Source organism: Mizuhopecten yessoensis, unplaced genomic scaffold (assembly GCF_002113885.1).
Source record: "Mizuhopecten yessoensis strain PY_sf001 unplaced genomic scaffold, ASM211388v2 scaffold716351, whole genome shotgun sequence".
NCBI classification, from domain to species: domain Eukaryota; kingdom Metazoa; phylum Mollusca; class Bivalvia; order Pectinida; family Pectinidae; genus Mizuhopecten; species Mizuhopecten yessoensis.
Window position 1 is genome coordinate 421344 of NW_018480073.1, and position 18802 is coordinate 440145.

The 18802-nt window shown below is 34.6% G+C and overlaps 1 protein-coding gene across 4 annotated transcripts; it reads left to right on the forward strand.

Annotated features, from left to right (window-relative positions):
- The first annotated feature begins 89 nt into the window (after positions 1-89).
- LOC110443561 (double-strand-break repair protein rad21 homolog) lies at positions 90-18353 on the forward strand. Of its 4 annotated transcripts, XM_021487839.1 has the most exons (13): positions 90-271; positions 3018-3200; positions 3378-3607; positions 4337-4443; positions 5178-5693; positions 8109-8336; positions 9162-9233; positions 10147-10254; positions 10726-10875; positions 12544-12770; positions 13249-13363; positions 13989-14341; positions 14975-18353. In XM_021487839.1, the coding sequence occupies exons 2-13, from the start codon at positions 3057-3059 to the stop codon at positions 15269-15271; spliced, it is 2547 nt and encodes an 848-aa protein (XP_021343514.1). In that variant the 5' UTR covers positions 90-271; positions 3018-3056; the 3' UTR covers positions 15272-18353. The 4 variants fall into 4 exon arrangements, with proteins under 4 accessions (XP_021343514.1, XP_021343515.1, XP_021343516.1 ...); XM_021487840.1 differs by lacking the exon at positions 9162-9233; XM_021487841.1 differs by lacking the exon at positions 5178-5693.
- Positions 18354-18802: the final 449 nt, after the last annotated feature.

Below are 18802 nucleotides of genomic sequence, written 5' to 3' on the forward strand. Positions count from 1 at the left end.
TATGATTTATTGCAAAAATATAATAACATTATCATGTTGCACTATTTTGTTATGCCTCTTAATTTCACCGTAATTTGGTCATTATTTCGAACTGCATGTTTGGGCGGGAAAACAAAAGAGACGCCATTTTTGTTGGATAGGCGCACAGACGGTATCAACAACGATAATATTATGTGGGATTACACGTTATGTTCATGTGACCACCCTCCAGATCCTTCAGTCTGATTGACGTATTCGATATTTGTTTGTAATATGCTGTTATAAATTATTGGTAAGTAAGCGGAGTCGTAGAAGCATTATAAATGACGCTTTTAGCACATAGTAAGTTCCTGTATTGAAATCCACAAGCGTCGTACAAATCAATATTGTGTAAAGTTGTCGGATTCTATCGTGCATCACTTTATTACATTAAGGAGCTGTTATACTTCGTATGTTATCAGTCGACTTACTGTTCTATTGTGGTATAATGTGTATGCGTACGTCTCCGTAACGCTAAGCATTATGCATTTTCCATGCATTCTCGGTACTGTAGGTTGACCTACTTTCAAGAAACTGACAACAACGCTATTCGTTAGCATGTTTCCTGTATAAAGTATGTCAACAGCGGGTTTTTTTAACGAAAGTTTTCCACAGACAAGGATAAATAACTAGAAGCCTAATGTTGACTCTCCTTTAACCACATTACGAACATATCGATGAGGATGCAATGCAACTGTCGAACAGAGTCCTGGAAAGAAAGATAACTCCTGGGAATTTTAAAATCAAGTCAATCCTGTTGCTCTTTGACATTGGGTCACATTTACAAGCAAGTGTAAAGCTGATTGATTGAGAACTTAACAATAAACAGGTTAGGGAAAACCATCAACTTGCGTAAAATATGCAAACTCGCCTATTAATAGTATTTGTAGTATGGATTTGTTACTAAAAAAATTGCATTAATTTAAGACAAAGTAAGTAATATTTAGCTAAAAGGTGTTAATACTGAAAGTGTTGGCTACTTTGAAACTTTCTTTAACTTTATCGTAAATATTGCATCTATTTTTGGTACTTTCCCACACGCAAATATAGTTTTATTTTTGCATTTGTATTATGTTTCATAACTGAATAAATGCAACTTGGACAAACAATTTAAAAAGGTTAAGTTTAAAGTGACAAATACATCCACCAATTTGTGTATAAATCATAATACTAATAGGTGACTTTGTGTATTATACACAAGTAATTGTTTTTTCCCCCACCTGATAATCCCAAGTGCATTTTTTGTATGAATATTTTAATTTTGTAGTTTAAAAGCAGTTGGGGAAAATATTTAACATATCTCTTGTTTTTTGCACATCAACTCAATTTGGAAAATTTAATAAAAAAATATCCAGGAAAGTTGATATGGTAGGATCGATGTGGCTGTATTAGCTGCGATAACGTAGCTTTCTGACGACGAGATAATTTTCTTATATATTTCGTCGTCAGAGCTACGAAGCGGTCCTATGTCAACTAATGGAGAAAAATCAAAAGTGTTTATCTGTAAGATTGCATATAATTCACGCCTCATATGAGTATAATGTTATCAAAATAATACATAATTGTTGAAAAAACAAATACTTATCCATGCAAAAACTCTTTTACGAAATTAACAAAGTCCGTCTTGGGGGGAAAAATAACCGAAACCGGAAACGACCGCCATGACAGATCACGCGTGATGTTATCTCAATTATCCTTTCTATATATGGCCTGCATGGCCAAATATAGTATTACTACTGATGCCGCCATGTTTACTACAATTTCCATATTGGTTCATGACACCCATATTTGGACGTCTGACCTATATTGGAAGAGAGACAAACTTTCCAACATGGCGGTCAATTCAGATTTTGATTACGCTTGCTACGTTAACTTGATAATTTAACGACATTTTAGGCAGAGGTAAACTTCAAATTGTGCAGGATATCAACAGAAATAGTTCATACTACAACCTTATTTATGGATGCGGACCAATGTGCTGTCAATTAATTCTAAAATCGCCCCGGTGTGGTTCACACGGGCTTTGCTCCATTACAAGGCATGGGATCGATTTAATACCCGGCCGGGGCAGAGGAGGCCGCGATTAATATTAGTACTATGGCTGTATTATATAATTAGTGCTTAGTTATGTCATACACAATTGTAATTTTGTACCACATTACAAACTGTATGATATTTTTATGTTTTGTTTATCACAGAAATCATAATAATGGTATCCAAAAATTAAAAAGATAATAATAATTAGAGGTTCTTATATATACCGCTCTGTCACAACCTAGTTTGAAGGTTGTTTCAAAGCGGTTCACAAATTATCTGTGGTTATAATATTTTAATACTCAGGTACTGGAAATATTTGACTCCTGCAAAACATGTCACTAAATGATGAGGGAAGATCTATATCAATTTCTTATACAAAAGCACCTCAACAGGTGAAACGGATCATTTAATTGACATATTAAATAACAACAAACTGATAGAAGCTTCATAAAAGTTACCTGTTTTTCATGTGCTTTTGATTTTTTTCAGCTGCAACTACCATGCTCAAAGTTCAATACAATGACATGCCTCTAGTTAACTATCCCGCATTGTGAATTCCTCCTTGGTGCATTAATTAGTGGCAGTCACTTATATTCCAACTGTAATGCTTGACCTTTTATTTTCACACTTGTGAGGTCAGTTTGCCTGTGGACCCAGAATCACCTGTACACCGTCTGTTTGTCTTATCAAGTCTCATTCAACTTCCCATGAGCTGGCGCATCTTTGAAAGTAATAGTGGTACTAATTAATTGTCGTTGGAATGCGTCCTGAAAACTGTTTTTCAGACTTGTCCTGAACGTCATTTTGAATATGATGCACAGTCCCATTACCAGGAGATATGAAGGAAAGTCTCGCAGGAAAAACGTAAGTCGAGCTCAGAATTCCAATATTTTGGATTCATATAGATTATCACTGGCTAAGTGGTTTCTTAGTTGTTGAATTGTGCTTATCTTTTTTTTCAGATGTTAAAGTTTATTTGAAGTTGAAACAGAAACCGCAAGATGTTTTATGCACACTTTGTGTTGAGTAAAAAAGGGCCATTGGCCCGTATATGGCTGGCGGCCCATTGGGACAAAAAACTGACAAAGGCTCATGTGTTTGAAACTAACATTGACAGTAGTGTTGAAGCCATCATGCAGCCAAAGGTAAGATTACTTATTTGTAATAATGAATACAAAATTAAATGATCACAAATAAAGACCTTAAGTAAATATGGTATTAAAAACAATTTGTAATTTATGATTTAAATGAATTATAAAGTACTGAAGTAGCAGGAAGAGTTTTATAATCAAAAAAATTGAAATTATTTATTTATTTTTCAGGTGAAATTAGCTTTAAGGACATCTGGACATTTGTTGCTGGGTGTTGTGAGAATATATTCTCGGAAAGCAAAATATTTGTTAGCAGACTGTAATGAAGCTTTCGTCAAGATCAAAATGGCATTTCGCCCAGGAGTTGTCGACCTTCCAGAGGAAAACAGAGAGGCAGCGATAACAGCCATTACCCTTCAAGAAAATTTCCATGATTTTGACACAACACTTGCAGACTTAAAGTAAATTTTGTTTAAATAATTTGTTGTATGATATTTATGTACATAATTTACTTCAAATATTCAAAGTTAATTTTACACTGGTTGCTTATAGAAGACAACTTTTCTTACAATGAGATGGGGGTGATTGGTAAATTTAAATTTACACTAAATATTCAAAGATAATTTTACATTGGGGGAGTTGTAGAAGACAACTATTCTTACAATGTAACGAGAGAGAGAGAAAGTAGATCAAGCAAACTATTGCTTTTACGTGTCATTTTCAAAGGGCTGTTTGATAACTCACTTTCCAAAGGATATGTCGATGGCTTGTTCACAAACTCTGGCTTATGAATGAATTAACTTTCAATTGGAAATTCAAATGCTTGGGGTTTTATGGGGAGATAAGTACATTAGAACACAGTATGTATTTTATTTTATTTTTATAACACTTTCACCACTGTAGACCATAATGGACTCATTCAGATCAATGCATGGGAGAGTCTGCTCAAGTTGCATAGGGGTGAAAGTGTTAAAGCACAGTCCATTACAAGGAGATGAACATTTGATTTGCACACAAGAAACCAATTTTGATTTGAGAGGGATTTTTAACTTGATTTTAAAAGCTTTGTATTTAAATCATTTTGTGAAAATTGTAATTGGTGACTGAATTCTACATTTAACATTTGTGTAGTCCTTCCGATTATGTTGCTCTTTTTATTTGATAATTGATGGGAAACATTTGATTTCCAGTGACTTAGATGTGCAAGCGCAATTCTCTGTAAACCAGAGTCGGCCAGAAGAGATCACAATGCGAGAAGATCTTGCCAGCATCGCCTTTGTAGGAGATGATGGTTTTGGTAAGTTATTGAGATATTCGCATGTTGTGTACATATTTTCTCTTGTATCATACTACTGAATATATATCTTTATTGTAGCTTAAAATGTGTGTGATGTTTTCCCCTATGATTATGAAGGGGAAATCTTGCAAACAAGATCAGATCTCTTCATCGCAAGTCTGCTGCTGAAATAGACCATGATTGGCAGGGCTACAGACATAATCACCTCAAGTACAGTGTTACTGAGATGTTATTTTAAGTGATATTATGAGTGTATATATATATATGAATATATATGCTTTAAGATTTGACATCAAATAGATGTCACTAGCTCCCCATTTCATGAGCTACAAATGTACATATTGTTCAGCTAGCTATTTGTATGTATGCGGGGATGTTCATTTAGATCTATGGCTTTACTAAACTTGGTATTTTGCTTTGTGATTCGTGATACATGGAAGGTATATGGAAAAAGGTAGGTATCTATATGTTGTATATATAAAAAAAAAATAAAAAAAATGTCATGGTCCAGAAGAATAGAATGTGTAATTATACATTGTTAGATGAAGTGAACAAATAACAAATTTCTAACATTTCTTTGTTAGGTATTAATTGGTAAGAAACATTGAATGTCCAGTGCTCGAACTATGTTATGGAGGGAATATGTTCATTAACTTTCTTATCAGATGTCTTTGTGATAGAAAATAAATAAAAAATAAGGGGGGAATACTTGATCTTGTGCATTTCATCTATAGGTGTTATGGAAGGTTTTGGTGGGGAAATGGATGAGGATGAGATATGTTTGATAATTTTTGGAAGCAAAGGCTGTGTTAACTGTGACCTTACATGGGACGAAATTTTCAACGTAGATTTTTGCGTAACAAAAGTGCCAAAACAAATGCATAAACAGCCGTCTAAATGTGCTTCGACAACAACAACTCATTCCGTAACATTTCATCAAGACTCTACATGTACCTGTGATATTACCTCTAGTCCTAGTAAAAATAAGTGCTCTTGCTCGTGGAATTACCTCACCAAGAAAAACCATGTGGAAAGTACTCCTACCTTAGTTCCTAAACCCAGAATAGTGAAATTGGATTCTGGCATTGGTATGGATAGCGATCCAGGCCACAGTGATTTCTCCGATGGTGAGTCGGATTATGACGTCGACTGTGCCTGCGAAAGTGAATCCAATGTGGAGAATTCGCCAGGCTTGTCCAAGTCTTCACAGTCTCAACACAAACGTCTCAGGATGTCTGCCTCATCACAGGGTAAGAAGTCTCGACAGGAGGAGGTCAATTAGTACAAATCTTTAAGTCATGTTACAGTTTTTAAGGAGCTGCAGTACAGTTGTATCATGGTAGCTATTCAAAGTATTTGGCAATTGGTAAAAGACATTAAAACATTCCTTTAATGTTATGGACAAATTTAGTTTAGAATATGAAGAAGTACTTAAAAAAAATATTGTAACGTTAGAAATTCATGAAGAGGTAATCAATGATAGATTATATTTTTCAAGAAGCTAGATAAATAAACTTTGAATTTTCAAAACAAAGTCTTATTGTTAATTTTTTTAGAAAGATCAAAAATTTAAAAATCTGAATTATTAATTTCAGAAAGCTTAATTTGTTTAATAGAAAAAGTTAAAAATTAGTAGGAATTTCACTGATGAACTGACTAAAGATACTCTAGGTACTAAATATGATTTCCCCTGAAGAGAAACCCTGACACAACTGTATCCATGTATGTTTATAAGCTGCTTAGACATGACCCAGGTAATCTGTCCTGTGTGATTCCAATTGGAGTCCAGGCATTTAAAAAAGAAGAAAGAAAAAGTCGCTGTCACAAAGTTAATTTTAAAATTTCATATTCATCCACAGTCTACTGCAGCCAAATTAATTCTTATTAACGGCAACTGTTTTTTTGAGTCAGCAGTTCATGTCTCATGAGTCCATACATTCGATCTGACCCCTCCTTTCGATGGCTTCTTATCTATGGGCTCACCCTGAACTTCTCATATGTTTGTCTGCAGGTTGGTTTTATAAAAAAAACTGCTGAATTTGTATGTGTAGCCGTCAACCTGTATTGCTTAAACTATATCAAATGTAAACATGTAATACATGGGTGAGCTCTGATATCGGTGTGAAAAGGCTGACTTTGTATTCTGGTTACTGTGGAATGAATCAATATCATTATTTGCTATAGTGCAATATTTTACCGTTCGGCTGATGACTCCAATTGGATTCAGCTGGTGCTTTTCCCTATCCCCCATCTGGCTCTCTCTGCACTACAAAATTTTGCTTGGTTTTCATGACCAGCCTTTTCTTTTTAACTCATTTTCCCCTGAAGACACATTTGAACTCAATTCAAAGGTTGGAGTAGTTCATTACAAAATTTCAGGGGTGAATGAGTTATCTTTACTAATATACTTATCATTTTTGAATGAAAATATTTCAAATTTCTTTTTTATTGTGTAACTTGGGATGCAAGGAAATATATATAAAAAAAATACATAGATTTGGAGTTGCATTACATGTGGCCTTTGTTGTCATTCTTTTAAAGGATTTGAGGTTTAAGTATGTAAAAGAAAAAATATATCAGTATATATATAAGAAAAGCATATAATGGCAAAAAAAAAATGTAAACATTTCTGATTGACTTATATATAATTACCTACTAATAGAATGAAAGCTATTAATTCATTCACCCCTGAAAACACATTTGAACTCTTCCAATTCAAAGGTTTGGATAGTTCATTATGAAATTTCAGGGGTGAATGAGTTTATAATTACTGTAAAGCAAACAAGTGTGCAGGAGGAGCCATATATTTTCTATGCATTGGTATTGATTCCTTCAATACTAGAATTTGCGCTGTTATTTGCTTGCTTAGTTTGTGCTGTCCATTATTTTCTATTTTAACAAACACATTGTTGTGCATGTGTTCTTTTTGGAATTGTTTATAAACGACCAAAAAAACAAAATATTTGTTAAGTAACCCATTTTTTTTCACAGATAATTTTTTCAGGAATGATATTTCATTACAATGGCCCTGTTGAAGTGGGGTTTTCTGTGTGCGATGTAGTTCTACCAGTTCTGTTGTGAATATGTGACCAGTATTTGTGCCTCGGATGATTTATCTGACTTTAGAACTATGTTGAAAATCTAGAACCCTCAGATGGATGAAAGTGCCTTTTATGAAGCTACGGATGTAATCTGAGAAGCAATGGACGTACATACTGGATGGGTTTCAGCACCGTTTCCAGTTTTCAGCAATAATGTCGAAACCATTCAAGCATTCAGAATTTAAGATATTGAAAAGAGTTGTGCAGTTTGCGGTTAGAGTATCCGTATCTGTAATGAGCAGACTAGTTATTGATTTCAAGTCCACTGCTTTAGAGTTCAAGGATTGATATTAAAGTCAGTTAGATACACAAGTATTTGAAGATTTGAAATGCAGTATGCACAGTGTTCCAATAATGGCAATATTTAGATGTGTTAATGACTATATTCTTCATTTTGATCTCTCGTCTCCATGCTTAGCAAATTCATTTGTCTGAAGCACTCATTATAATGAATATTGGGTCAGTTTTTTTCTGCTATTTCAATGATATAAAATTTTCATGTACATAAAACAATGAAGATCAAATTGGTTGGAATTACATTATATGAACCATTTTTTCGAATAGGTGACGTGGACGTTGGTGGGTTTGATGAGAGAGAAATCCTTCGTGATGCCACAAATCTAGAAGACTCCTTGTACAAACAGCCGGACATCTCCAATCATCAACCAGTGGAAGAAAAGGAAAAAACCTTGAATGAAAATGCCACGGAAAAGCCAATTGATATGGATGTGGACCTGGAAGCACCAGTGACGGATGATGGATTCGGGGGTGCAGTCGACGGAGGATTCATGGGTAGGTTTGGATTATCAAGTGGTTAGAGTTGTGTCCTGTTGCTTTCTTTAATGTTTTAATTGCAACAATACGGGTCTCCTTCCTTTCAAAATGTTTTTAAGAGTTTGTTTTTTATCAGTTCATGTATGTTGATCAATCATGTTTTTACATAAATACAGAGACGATTCTTCAAAACAAAACAAAAATAGCCCAACTTCACGAAAAGTCAACTCTGTATGATTGTAACTATTTTCATGATTTTTCATGCCAATATAGAGTCAGATATGAGTACCTTTCCCAATGAGAGAGAAAAGATAATGAAATCTCAGTGTAGCAAAACAATATATATTCATCAGCAGAACATAATTTCATTTCATAATTGTAACAATAAGAACCTAAAACTGTATACTGTATAAAATAAGTGCATAGGAATATATGAATGGTTGTAGAGCGTTGAACTTGAATCCGTGGAACCATTTAACCATCTAAAATTCTTTAAACATTGCCAAAATGAAAACTTTTAAAGTAAGTCATGTGAAGAAAAGGATTTTTGGATAGAAAAAAATTGATCAGAGAGCTTATAAGCTTAAGGGACACTTATAAGGTTGGGAATTATATGAATAAAATGAAAGCAATGCTGGAATATGTTGTCAATTTTTTTCCAACAAAAGGAAAGTGACAGCTTCCAACACAAGCAGGAAAAACCTTTTTTGTTTTGCATTTGAAATTTTCAAAAAGGAGTGAAAATTATTTTTTCACTTTTTTGGTAAGATGTTGATAGTTATAGGAGTTTAACGTTGTTGTTGATTGTTTATACTTACATTTTGTTGACATTGGAACTAACAGATGCAGATGATGACGATGACGACGATAATGATGATGGTGGTTTTGGAGGGGGTGTTGATCAGGAATTCTTTGGTAAGACAGCGGCAAATTCGTTGAATGATGATAAAAAATTTGGTCAGATGCAATGCAGTCAAATAGTTTTGATTGTGATAATTACCTCAGGATTCTAGCCAAAAATGGTCCAGTAAATGAGGTCAGTGGATTTTCTGTGTGCCATTAAGTCATTAACTCCTAAAATTTGATAATGAATTTTTTTCACCCCTGCATTGGGAGAGTTAAAATGTGTCTTCAGGGGTTAATGAGTTAAGCATTCAGGAGTCTTGGAAAAGTGGATTTTCTTTTCAGCATGCATATATTTACATGTCCAAATTATGAACCATTACACTATTTGAACCAATAACCCTTTCACCCCTAGGTAACTTTAGTAGACTCTACCATACATTGATCTAGATGAGTCCATTATGGTCTACAGTGGTGAAAGGGTTAACTGCATCTTTTAAAAAATTCCATAAAGGAAGAAAAATCAATGATTGACCGATTGTTTCTTCTTAGGTTGATCTGTTTTGGCTGTACAAGTCAATTTGAGATTGTTATTTCGTCTTTAAATGACATTGACGTGGGATTCTAATAAATTATTGCTATTAACAAATAACCTTTGATGTATAACTTCTTTTGTGAATGTTAATAAACATTTGGACCAACAGCAAGTCACTGGATGTATGTCTCCAATTCAGAGAATATCGGTTACAAAAATCAAACTTTTCAACAAATCATTTGTTCTGTACATGACATAGCTTCAGTCCACATGAGGTCTTGCAATTGGTAGGATTTCACCTTGTGCATTTTGCTGCACCTAGTTCCTCCTCAATGTAAAATAACAATCTGAGATGCTTAATAATGCTGTAAAAACATGTAAAATTGATGGTGTGTGGTAGATATTTAGCATCATACATATTAATACATGACTGTACACAATTTCCAACAGGTGATGACTTCATGAACTCGGGTGGTCTGTTTGAGGATGCGCCGATGGCTGATGTCACTATGCCAGCACCAGTAGAAGTTGAGGGTCCTGTCCCAGAGAAAGCACCGGGTAACAAATAATAACTAGCTATATTTAATGCCCATTTCATAACTCCCACAATACAGTTGATGTGCATTTTTGAAAAAGACTTTTTGTCATCTAAGGATTATTGAACCAGTTTGAATTTTTTGTTAAATAATAGAAATTATAATAACACCCAAAATAAAAGTACTGCTGAAAAAACATTGTGTTTGGTTCCCCATGTTAGCCTTTTAGCACTTTGATGTTAGAGGGTATTTAACAGAATTTACCAATTCAATGATATTGTTTTTCTGATTTTTCCTGCAGAATACATGCCTTTACCTCTAGCTAAAAAGTGCCTTATTTTCCCAAAATGACCAAAAACTGAGGAATATATTCCGAATTTCAATACAAATAATTGTATATTTTTTCAGTTCATAAAGGAACAGGCTGTTGTAAAATTTAGGTAACATAAACACTGCAATTGTTATTTATTTTACTTCAATTTTAATATTTTAGAACCAGTTGGACCAGAAAGCATACAGCCCACAGAGGCTGAACCTGTGGCACCACAACAAACAACAGTGGTTGCTACAGAGCAAACCACCCTCATCAATAACGAGGAAGAAGCATTCGCCCTGCCGCCTCTTGATGCCACAATTGTACAAGGTAAATCTTAAAACGGAAAGGACATGAAATTGAGTTTATTTTAGCCCATCGGAATTCGACGGGGTATTATGGTATTAGTGTCTGCGTGTGTCCGGTTAAAGTTTGGGTGCAAGTTTCTTCAGTGGTCTACAGTTCAGTCAGATCATGTATTATTGTCCTAATTTTTGGCATGGATGTTCATGTGGGGACTGACAATGACAATATGGATTTAGGAAAATAATTCCTATTTTTAGGTCACCTGAGCTTTGCTCAAGTGACCTATTCCAATCGCTTTTCGTCCGTCGTCGTCCGTCGTGCGTAAACTTTTACATTTTCAACTTCTTCTCAAGAACCAGTGGATGGATTTTTTTCAAACTTGGTCAGAATCATCCTTGGTAGATGAGGCTTCAAAATTGTAAAATTGGGATTCCTACCCCAACCCCTGGGGCCAGGGCGGGGCCCCAAAGGGAAAATTAATCAATATTTCAAAAATCTTCTTCTCCAGACTCAGAGGTACTACAGTGATTTTCTCTACGTGGAAAGAAAGATCATCAGGGGCTTTACTTAAATTGTAAATTTCAGGACCCCCGAGCTATCCGTTCTCCCTTGGGGAGGGGGTAAAGTTTACTATAGTTTATATAGGGAAATAACACTTTTGGGTATATTTTGACAACTTTCTGTAGGAAATTATTTTTACTTGGTGAGAATTATCCTTGGAGGTAGATGGTTTCAAATTGTAAAATTGAGATTCCTACCCCGACCCCTGGGGCCAGGGCGGGGCCCCAAAGGGAAAATTAATCAATATTTCAAAAATCTTCTTCTCCAGACTCAGAGGTACTACAGTGATTTTCTTTACGTGGAAAGAAAGATCATCAGGGGCTTTATTTAAATTGAAAATATCAGGACCCCGAGCTATCCGTTCTCCCTTGGGGAGGGGTTAACGTTTAATATAGTTTATATAGGGAAATAACACTTTTCGGTATATATTTTATCCATTTTCAGCAGAAAATTGCTCAAACTTAGTCAGAATCATCTTGGGTAAATGAGAGTTTTACTTTGTAAAATTAGGATTCCTGCCCCATCCCCAGGGGCTAGGGCGGGGCCCCAAAGGGAACATTTACCAATATTTTCAAATTCTTATCCATTGATGACATGACAAGTATTGTATTTCACTTAGTTTACATGCTGATTTCCACATCACATCTAAACAATAAAATAAAGCTACCAGTATCTATGATATAACTCAGGTGACCGCTAAGGCCCTTGGGCCTCTTGTTGTAAATTGTATTTATGCAGCCAATTATGGTAGACATGTCCCTATAAACCCACAAGTCAAATCAAATTAAGGGGAGTCAAAAACATACTCTCAAGGGTCTACTGCATGCCATTTTCTATTACAGGACCCCAAAAATATGAACACTTGTGTCCCCATTGGCCATGACCCCCTGAAATGACAGCTTAAAAAAACTAAAGTCTCCAAATTTTAATAATGTGTATGACTAAACACCATGATTTTTTTTTCATTTATGAGTACCCCAAATATTTAAATCGAGTAACCCCCCNGGAACTCGATGTAACGTGGTTCTAGTGTTAATCATCCTCTACATAGTGATGTTGCTTTGGACTAGATTTGAGCCAGTTTTATTGAGTATTTCTCAACATGTATATGTAATGTTTTATATATATTAGGTGTTTCTGAAAAGAAGGGAAAGCGGAAAAGGAAACTGATTGTTGATGAGCAGAAAGGCATTCCCAGTGAAACCATGAAGCTGCAGTTATCGGACACATCAGATGTGATATCAACACTTGACCTTGCCCCTCCAACAAAAAAGCTCATGCATTGGAAAGAAACGGGTGGGGTAGAAAAGTTGTTTTCTCTTCCTGGTAGAACAATCTCTTCAAGAGCAGCATCCAAGGTAAGATTTTATACAGATTGCCTACTCTTTCAATATTTCGATAACTTTAAGTATATAAACTTCATTGCACAGACACAGTGCAAATGATAATTTCTATGTGCCAATTTAAAAATATGCTCAGTATTCCCAGAGAGAGTTGGTTGTACCTCCTTATTTTCAAGAATTGCCCTCTGTAAATAAGAAGAACCAAGGGGTACAGAATATTTAAAAAACAAAACAAATATACCCCCAAATCTAGCACTCATTGGGAACACTGTACACAGCCTTCCTAATCACTACTTCAATGCAGTCTTAGACAAGGAGACATGGAGTTGTAATGTCACTAAAACAGAATGTAATACAAATGTGAACATAATATGGTTGTATTTATCATAAGTTAAATATTGAAATAAGGCAAGCCATTATTTGGATTTTGGAAATTGTCTCTAATACTGGATAGCTTTCTATTAAGACTTCTTTTTATTTTTTCGTTCTTTAGCTTTTTGGAAGAAATTTGATCACAAGACAAGTAAAGGAAGAAGAGCATGAAGATGAAGAAAAGATCGTTCTTGAATCTCCAGAAATTGTCAGAGAAGAGGACAAAACAGTACACAGTAAGCATTGTGCACATTTTTAGAGTAGAAATTATTTTTTTCAAATCACTTGTAGACCACAAATTCTCTCTTTTCTGTGTTAAATAGCAAGCATAGTTCAACTATTAACTGAAAATGGTAAAAGTAGAATTATTAATGAATATTAATGAAAGGAGATGTAACATTTTCTTCCTAAACTATGGAGACTGAGTCTTTTTGATAAATACCAAGAATCCAACCCTTCTAACTTAATGTGTATCACATATCAAATTGAGATTCATTTTAGTTAACTCCCTGAAGCCAATGTGAGAAAATGTCAGATTCATTTTAATGTAAAAAAATCCAATCGCAGCCCTTCCTGAATAAATCATTTGGTACTGTGCAAATTGTTTTTGCATTTCGATTATCGTTAAAAATCCTAACACTTCTACGTTTTACTATAGTTTTGAATAATAATGGAAGATATTTGAGATTTGATTAATCAATATCCTGTGAACTAGAGCACGTTGAGTCATCATGATCTTAAGTACTTGCAATTCACCAGTACATCAGTAACATTGGCCAATCTCAGTTATTGGACAGCCTCCTTTGCTCAGATGAGTGATATCGTGTACACACTTGGTTCATCATTGATTTCTGTTCGCAGATAAAACAAAACCACGAGTGGAGGACATTAGTACTATTTTGGAGGAGCCCTCAATACTTGAAGTTTCAAACGCGTCCGCAAGATCCCGGCGTAGTGAAAAGCCAAGAACACCAGCTCCCGTACCAGAGCCTGAGAAATCAACAGTTGAGGAGCCTGCCAACACAACTGATATATTCTCCAACACATTTACTGAGGCTGTAGTGGACATGCCTGCTGACCCTCTGGCCCTGAACGCACAGCTTGATCCCTATGACCAGGACCCTCCGTCTATAGCCCCGTTTTCTGTCCCTCCTCCTTCAGTGCCACCTCCTTCTGTAGGACCCCCACCATCAGAGCCACCCCCGATTGCTCCAGTAAGTAACAAATGCAGGGAACATTTTGACCAGATGAATGTAAAGCCAGCATATATTTATATTGTTATTGTACCATCTCTTTGCTTCAAATTGCAGATATCATGAAACCATATTTTGAAAGTATATAGAAATAAAGTTTTTGCAGTAATCTTTTGACCTTTTGGGGATATAAATTCTGTCCTCTTGGTTTGATGTTTTTCATATTTTGTGGTAATTGTGTAATCAGTGATTTTCCCGCCTCTTTGTGACGTGGGAGGAGGGGCCTGTACCTCGACAAAACAACTCGGGAATTAAAAGGCCCAAATTCACATCAAATTTATCACTGTGAAAGCCCTATTTATACATATTTTATTCTAAATCCAAGATGTACTTTGCAATTATGTGGGAAATACAAACACAGTGTTGCCTTTACTAACCTGTCGGTATTTTAGTAAGTCCAATAAAAAGAAGATATTTTTTTGTAGCAAATGTATAGGCTGGATGTAGTTGCCAAATTAATATGTATTGGTTAAATAACAATTTTTGAGTGTGTTTTATGGGTGGATGTTGAAACACAGTTTTACTATTAAAGAAAGAAAAAAAATATTATTAAAAATAAAAAATATTAAGCATGCTTCATTTGTTTTTCAACAGTCATTCAGCATAGAAGGTGATTTAGAAACAGAGGCCATGCCAGAAAATGAAGAACAAGAAGAATTAAGATGGACAAAACGAACACAAAAAATGCAACATTCACTTGATATTGGTTTTCGTTATAAGAACCCTCTTGGATTTAAAGAGATGTCAAGGAATCTCAATCGCAAGCAGGCTGCAGCTCGTTTCTATACTCTTCTTGTGTTAAAGAAATACCAAGCTGTGGAAGTCGACCAACCAGAGGAGTTCGGAGATATCTACATCAGAAAGGGTCCTCAATTCGGCATCGCATGTTGAGGGGATTGTTTTCTGTTACAATGTTTTCAAAGTTTATAAACTGCAACACTCTCCAAATCCACGTTTCTGTGCAGACACTTGCAATGGCAAAATGATCATTCACCATTTCATCAGGTCGATGAAATTACACAGATGTTCTGTGAACAGACAGTTATTGGATTATGAATGTTGATATGAGGGAGATTGTCAAAGATCCTTATTCTCAACATATTTCATAGCTTATGTGTTCAATTGTCTTTACTTATTTCTCGTTCATAGATATAAATAATTTGATCCACGGATAATGAATGATGTAAGTAAAATGGAGGGGGGATTTTAAATCAGTGGGAAAAGGGCTTTGATTTACGTATTGCTGAATTTTATTTCAAAAGTACATCTCAATTTTGTTTTTATTTATATTATTAATTTTACTTGATGATACTAAATTATCTTGAAGTTTGATGTCTACAGTAACTGGCTTCGTAATAACGACAGAAAACTTTCAGTTTGTGATTGAGTCATTGAAAGTGAATGAATGTGAAATATTCGAAGAGATCACAACTATATTTGTGCAATGTCTATGTTATTTGCTGTTTAAATGTTAACCTTAGAGGTTAAGTGAAAGTAATATTTAGATTATCTTTTGGATTTTTGAAAGTGCAGGGGGGGGGGGGGTTCTGTGGCAGTGCCATAAAGGTTTTACTGCTACCAGTCATCCAGAGAAATTTTGGCTTTATTAAAGGGTTTGGCAATAAATTGAAGGAATCTTGGAAAGGAATTCATGAGAAGAAATGTATTGGCTGTAATTGAGGTGGCAAATGAAACTTCGTGGCATTATTATGAGGCTTTACTGTACCTCTTGCCTCTCCTATACAATCATTAGGCCTTTAGAATCTGGTTTTATTGAGACAGTTATGTTCTCCGCCTAGCTTGTAATTTAAGTAGATATATACTGTACTGCCTTTCTTTAGAAAGGGTGTTATTCTATGATTAGTGGAAAATATCTTTTGTGAACCTAATTCAAAAATTTGAAAAGTACAGGAAAGTGCATAATGATACTTGAAACTTGTGTAATAGGGCCGTGCATTGATCACAAGAACCAATAAAAAATGAGATAGTCTGTGAAATATTTGATGTTATGGTAAAGTATCGTCTTCCAAAGATTTTCTGACAAGACATTCAGATGGATAGCAAGGTTTTCTAGACAGTTATGCAGAGAAGAGAATATTTCATTGTTTCTAGAGTTCTTGTAACATTTCTTTTGCATTGTATATTTTAAAATTGATTGAAATTTTGAAGTTGAAGATAATATTTTGAGCCAAAACACATGTTTTTCAATCTTTAAAACATGAATATTCCATGAACAAGAATTGGTGTCTGCAAGGAGTGTTTAAGTCATTTATGGTTGTTGAATGATTTGAAATTATTCATTCATGTGTAATATTGACCAAAAACTAGTATTATACATATGTGAACCAGTGCATGGCCCCATGATTAGAACAACTTGATATAATTTGGAAGGGAGATAACTCTGCTGACGTAAAACAAAGAATATCTTGGTTAATATCGAAACCAAATATTTATTTCATGAGTTAGTTAATATCTTTTAACTGGAACGCAATTCTACTGCTTTTTCATAAATAAGCACATGGGAATGTTGGGCAGCACTATTTGAGGGACCCTACTTCTCGTCCAATGGGTTTGTTTTTCGACTAGCCCAAACTCTTACACATCACACAGGATGTGTAAGGTAGATGATATAAGGTTATTTTACTGTGCAGGAGTACAGTGATATATTATTTTATGATGGAAATTATTTACCAGATAAGATTGTAATATTTAATGGAAAACAAATTTGCGATAATTTAAGAAATTTTGAGCATGTCAGCCTGTGGTTCTCAATGTCCCTTTGTAATTTGAATTGTCTATGAACATTTAAGTATTATTTTCACTTATGTCGTATGTTCACCTGGTGGTTCTCATTGTCCCCTGTTTGTAATCTGAATCGTCCTATAAGCTGTATATAAACATCATATCATCATCAGGAGTTTTGTTATGTGGGAGTAAAAACTTGTACGTTGGTTAAAACTTTCACTGAAAGGCAGCTTTTCTTAATTGACACTGTTAAGTACACAAAACTATCATTTTGCACATGTACGCATAGGAACAAAATCTGAATATATTATCATCTCAAAAAACATTGTAACATGTTGATCTATTTACTCCAGGAGGGAGTAGAGGTTTGTCTTAAAAACAGCAAAAAATGCTGAAAGTTCCAGATGACTTCAACATTTTTGCCACACAAAATTTTATTGAACATAATTTTTCTAATCTCCACAAAATTTTCTGTTTTGACATGGATAAATTTGGTCCTGTGGAGGTTTTTTAAGCCGCATCCAATATTGTGTACTGTAGATGTCGCCCTACACTTTTATCGTCCTGTTTTAAGGTATTGTAAATGTTGTTGTGATTGACTCTTGCCATGAAATATCTTAAAAGACGTATTTTATGTGCAAAAATCAAGATTTTCTTTTTTTATGATCTTTTTTTAGAAATATTTTACTGGCAATAAACATTGCTGGAGAGAAAGTATGTAAAAACTTACAAAGCATGATGTAGAAAGAAATAATTTCTAGCTTTAATTCAGGGAAGGAGGGCTAGCAAAATTTGCAACAGTTACACTTTATATAATTTAAATTATTAACAAGATTGTAAAATATTTGTTGAGATAAAGTTTTTAGACGCCATTAGATTCCGCTTGGATTTAAAAGTTTGAAAAGATGGAAAGCATTGTTTTGAATGTTGTTTAAGTGGAGAGATTGTAAGGTTGTGTACGAGTGTTAGTAGCTGTAGGTGAAAATGAGTCTGCGTTGGATTATTTTTATATCGACTTTGTGGAAAGGAAGGCAGTGGACTTGTCTTCTTGCCATTTTAGTTACATGTGAAATGAGGTTTTATCATGTAGATTTGTTATGTATGTGAAACTGTTTATGTATTTCTCACATCTTCATCCTATCTTTTTAGAATCATTCTTCATTCTCGTAGCGTATGTTCAATATGTATTATAATAAAACTCAGTTGAAATCTTAAATATATATATAAATCAGTGTCTGTGTTGTTAATTCATTCAAATATCAGAAGAAGAAAATATCTATGATTTGTGCATGTTCCGATTTAATTTGAGTTTGATTGGGGGAAAAGATGGCCGCCAGGCAGCCACCTTGGGTTATGACAACTGTAGGGGGAAAATCACATTCCTGTGGTGAAAGGATGACTGAAATAATATGCAAAGCACTGGTATATTTGTTGAGAAATTTTACATCTGAATACTGCATAATTAAAAGTGCAACATGACATGTATCTTTCATTCATAGTAAGCAATCATGGCAAAGTAATTATAATTGCAAAAGTGTTTAGGAACTTCAGTCGGTACCAAAAAAGAAAACTCTTTTATTAGGTCACCTGAGCTTTGCTCAAGTGACCTATTCCAATCGCTTTCCGTCCGTCGTGCGTAAACTTTTACATTATCAACTTCTTCTCAAGAACCAGTGG

What these genes read in the sequence shown, in the direction of transcription:
- LOC110443561 (XM_021487839.1), top strand. Translation starts at nt 3,057, where the DNA reads ATGTTTTATGCACACTTTGTGTTGAGTAAAAAAGGGCCATTGGCCCGT. An exon ending in GATGTCTGCCTCATCACAGG is followed by an intron (nt 5,694 to 8,108) that starts GTAAGAAGTCTC and finishes TTTTTCGAATAG; the next exon opens with GTGACGTGGACGTTGGTGGG. An exon ending in TGTCCCAGAGAAAGCACCGG is followed by an intron (nt 10,255 to 10,725) that starts GTAACAAATAAT and finishes TTAATATTTTAG; the next exon opens with AACCAGTTGGACCAGAAAGC.